Here is a 4370-nt window from a genome sequence, read left to right as displayed (position 1 = left end):
TGTATATATAATAAATAAATATTTTAAAAAAAAAAAAGAAAAATCCCCCAATGAGGAGCTAACCAGAGAAAGGTCACTCAAAAACAAACAAACAAACAAACCTGGTTTTAGCTGGGCAGTGGTGGTTGCACACACTTTTAATCCTAGCACTCAGGAAGCAGAGGCAGGCAGATCTTTGTGAGTTTGAGGCCAGCCTGGTCTACAGAGTGAGTTCCAAGACTGTTAGGGCTACACAGAAAATCCCTGTCTCAGCGGGGAGGGAAAAAAAAAAACTGGTTTGGTTTTTATTTGGGGTTTTTGTTTTGTTTTTTGTTTTTGTTTTTTTTGTTGTTGTTGTTGTTATTGTTATTTGCTTGCATTTTTTGCCAACCATCACAGCAGCCTTCCCAGCAGATGACACTGTAAGCTGAGAATGGTGGTACAGGCCTGTGACTCTAGTGATGCAGCCTCTGAACGGTGGTTCTCAAGTTCCTAATGCTGTGACCCTTTCATACAGTTCCTTATGTTATGATGACCCCCCCACCATAAAATTATTTTGTTGCTTCTTCATAACTGTAATTTGGCTCTATTATGAATCGTAATATAAATATGTTTCTGATGGTCTTAGGTGATCCTGTAAAAGGGTTATTTGACCCTCAAAGAGGTCACACAGGTTGAGAACCACCACTCTAGCACCTAAGGCAAAAAGGATCATCTTGAAAGTGGGCTACAGAGTAAGTTCAAGGCTAGACTGAACAACTTAGTAAAGTTCTATCTCCAATTAAAAAACAGTGAGAGCCAGGCAGGGGTGTCACACGCCTTTAATCCCAGCACTCTGGAGAGGAGGCAGAGGTTCACTCTCTGTGAGTTTAAGACCAGTCTGGTCTATAAGAGCTAGTTCCAGGACAGGCTCCAAAACTACAGAGAAACCCTGTCTTGAAAACCAAAAAAAACAAACAAACAAACAAACAAACAAAACAATGAGAATTGAGAGCTGGGTTTGGTGATTCGCACCTGTAAAGCTTGGCATTGGAGGGGCTTAGAACAAAACCAGGTTTGTTCCAAGGAGGAACACAGCAAGTTTGGGGCCTGGGTACACAGTAAGAGCCTGTCTCAAAAACGACTAGACCTGTCATGATGGCGTAATCCTCTAAACCCAGCACTTAGAGGCAGAGGCTGAAAGATCTTTGTGAGTTTGAAGCCAGCCTGGTCTGCCTTGAGAACAAGTGTGGGTGGATGGGTAGGGGGTGGTGTGAACTTAGAGAGATGGCATTTGTTCTTACAGAGGACCCAAATTTGGTTCCCAGCACCCACATGGTGGCTCACAACTATCTGTAACTCCAGTTCCAGGGAATCTGACCCTTTCTTCTGACCTCCATGGGTACCACGCATGAACACTGTATACATACATACGTATAAGTCAAACACTCATACATATAGAAATAGATTTTCTTTTTTCCTTTTTTTTTTTTTTTTTTTTTTTTTTTTTTTTTTTTTTTGTTTTTTTTTTTTTTTTTTTTTTTTTTTTTTTTTGGTTTTTCGAGACAGTGTTTCTCTGTAGCTTTGGAGCCTGTCCTGGAATTAACTCTTGTAGACCAGGCTGGCCTCAAACTCACAGGGATCCACCTGCCTCTGCTTCCTGAATGCTGGGATTAAAGGTGTGTGCCACTATAGCCCAGCTAGAAATAAATTTTCTGAAAGAGTGGGTGGGAAGGGAAATGTAAAATGTATCTCAGCAGTAGAGTACTTGCCTAGCATGTCTGAAGCCCTAGGTAAAATACCACAGCTATGAAGACAGGAGGGTAGGCAAGTTCATCTTCACTTCCCCAGTTACCTGGCTGGCATTTAGGGTTTGCAACAGCAAGGCCAGATCCCCCAGGTGGTCAGTACTCATCCAGAGGATAGCCTGAAGGCTGGCCAGGCAGTGTAAGGCAGGTAGCAGCTCCGGCAGAAGGGAGGAGGCAGAGAGGACAGAGTGCCACAGCTCCAGGAGTCTCTGCTGCGACTTGGGCTCCAGCTGATTCTGGGTCTCCAGCACTGTAGAGCACACACACACATCCATCTCTCAGCTCCCCACACTCTCTGGTCTAAAATCCCAAAGAAAACAATAATGCGCCTGGTCTGAGGAACATGCAGAGGACTAGAAAGGGCATCATTCTCAGCGAAGGTTTTGGTGCCTCTCGCTCCTCCTCCAGCCCCTAGCCTCACCTCTAAATCCAGACTGGATTGTTCAGGACTTGGGAGGTCTTACCTCTCTCTAGGCCCCTTTGGACATCCTGGGTAAGGTCTTCAGTGAAATCCTGGGCCAGGCTAGCCCTCAGGATTATATAATTACAGGTGACAGTCAGCTCCAAGGGGAGAGCAGGAACAGCAGCAGGGAGTCCTGGAACAACAGATGCTGGTCTCTCAGGCTGTCCCATGAGATACAGCCCGAATGCTTTCCATCCCAGAGATCAAGCCCATTCCAACCAAGATGGCTTCAATAAGGAATTCATCTTTTGGTCAGACAACTTGGAGAGAAGATCTCGAAATCTCCCAAAAATCATTCTTCAAATGTTGCAGTGTGTGTGTGTGTGTGTGTGTGTGTGTGTGTTTGTGTGTGTGTAGGGTAAGGAGGCATTCACCTACTGAAAGACAATTCCACCCCTGTCTCTTTTGTGCTTTAAACAGTGTGTGGGGGGGGGGGCGATTAGTTGAACCATTCATTGTATCTAGGGTAAACATCAGAACAGTTGTTTTCTAGAAGTTCTTGGACTTTGAAGAAAACATGTGGAAACCATGGTTGTTCTCTGTTATCTACAGAGCTGTTTTTCTGAAGGAGCTGTACACCCTTTGCATGGCTTTGTCACTGCGAGACAGTCCTGGCACACTTGGAGTGCCTAGAATTATTGAGCACTACAAACAGTACACAATAGACTAAAGTGACAAGGGTGTGATGCTGTCCTCCAGAAGAATATGCAGACTAAATCAGGGGCTATTGTATGAGGAGCTTGTTTTACCCAAAAAGCAATTTTTGTGTAACAGTAAACCAATACACCTTTGCACGGCTATTCGAGCTTTAGTCCATTGGAGGCTGGACCTCCCTGCTGCAAAGAGGCAAAAATTCATCTTGAAGTGACCTTTCTTTCTTTGATCGTCCGCACAATACAAAACACCCGACAAAACAGGGGTCCCTGAGCCCCAGAATACTCACAGTTCCAGAACCACGTAAAAGAAGCTGATCTTTGGCTGCTGGGGAGAGGAAATGAAGCTCCCGGAAGCTCTGTATTACCTTGCAAAGTGATGAGGAGCTCCTTAAACCCTTCCAGTGTGTCTTGAGCCAACTGCTGTCGCCTCAAAGACGGACGAGAATCCCCAGTCAGCTGCTGAAATTAGAAGGTGATGGACACATTGTCCAGCCCCTTCTGGTTCTTCGGATAGAAATCAAGCTCTGTTCCTTTCCCTAAGCTAGGGTGAAATCATTGCAAAACCGCTTTCTGGGATCTTGGAGGATACAGGACGAGGGTCCCAGCAACATCTTACCTTAGCCTGTCTAACGAGCCGGTCATTCTTTTTCCTCCACAGGTCCAGGATACTAGATGTTTTAGGGAGGGTTGGAATGATCTGGCTGGACATTGTCGCTGAGGTGGCTCCCCGTTACCCGAAGAGGTTTTCTGATGGGTGAGGCTGGTCCCACCGACGCCTTCACCTTAGCCGCGAGGAGGGTGCCCCTCTCGGTCGCAGCCGGCGGGCTCTCGGTGGCCAGAAGAAGTTCACTCACTCCTCGCCGCCGCCGCCGCCGCCGCCGCCGCCGCCGCCGCCGCCGCCGCCGCGGCTCTGGTTGGCCAGGCTGCAAAACTCTGCCGCGGTTGGTTCACTTCAAGAGTCGGTTCCCGCGGGAAACTGAAAAAGAAACCCGGAACAACGAGGTGGGGAGACAGGCCAGCCACAGGCCAGGTACAGACAGTTGGCCTTGGCGTGGGCCAAAGTGGCGAGACTAGGTTAGAGAGCGAGCCTTGGCCCCAGAGTCTCTGGCCCCGCTCTGCCTGAGCACCAACGGCAGCCCAGGTTTTCCCCTCCGTGGCAGGCTGGTCCGCGCGGTGCCTGCTGGGGGTTGTAGTACTGTGGAGAGAGCCCAAGGAAGGGTTTCCCCACCCCCACCTCCACTCATTCCCCTCCCCACCCCCATCAAAGAAATGTCTCCTGAAAGCTAGGGACAGGGGACTGAAGTCTTTGGTAATCTTCCCATCCTTTCTCTTTGAGCAAAAAGCCAGGGGAATCGGACATCCCAAAGCAGAGAGGAGAAAAAAAGTACACTGTTATAACCCAAAACGATTCACAGAAGAAATGCAAAATCCCCGAATATAAAGCTTAGAAAACAAGCGATCACCTTCATGGGTTTAACAAGTTTT

At 47.6% G+C, this 4370-nt stretch overlaps 1 protein-coding gene across 7 annotated transcripts in view; it reads right to left on the bottom strand.

Moving 5' to 3' along the window:
- Nucleotides 1-4027, bottom strand: part of Fancg (FA complementation group G) — a 15927-nt gene extending 11900 nt beyond the window's left edge. For 6 of the 7 annotated variants that reach the window (XR_007594273.1, XR_007594276.1, XR_007594274.1 and 3 more), the window contains exons 1-4: nt 3502-4027; nt 3251-3344; nt 2231-2362; nt 1814-2016 (exon numbers count right to left, since the gene is read on the bottom strand). Coding sequence is in view for 3 of the 7 variants with exons in the window: in XM_050156085.1 (XP_050012042.1) it covers nt 1814-2016; nt 2231-2362; nt 3251-3344; nt 3502-3594 (522 nt within the window). In the remaining 4 variants the exon portion in view is untranslated. The remainder of the gene's footprint in view (nt 1-1813; nt 2017-2230; nt 2363-3250; nt 3345-3501) is intronic. The other variant, XM_050156086.1, reaches the window with a different exon arrangement.
- Nucleotides 4028-4370: the final 343 nt, after the last annotated feature.

The sequence above is a fragment of the Alexandromys fortis genome, unplaced genomic scaffold (assembly GCF_014885135.2).
Source record: "Alexandromys fortis isolate MF-2015 unplaced genomic scaffold, M_Fortis_MF-2015_v1.1 scaffold_92, whole genome shotgun sequence".
Lineage (NCBI taxonomy): Eukaryota > Metazoa > Chordata > Mammalia > Rodentia > Cricetidae > Alexandromys > Alexandromys fortis.
This window is presented reverse-complemented; position numbering and strand designations above follow the sequence as displayed.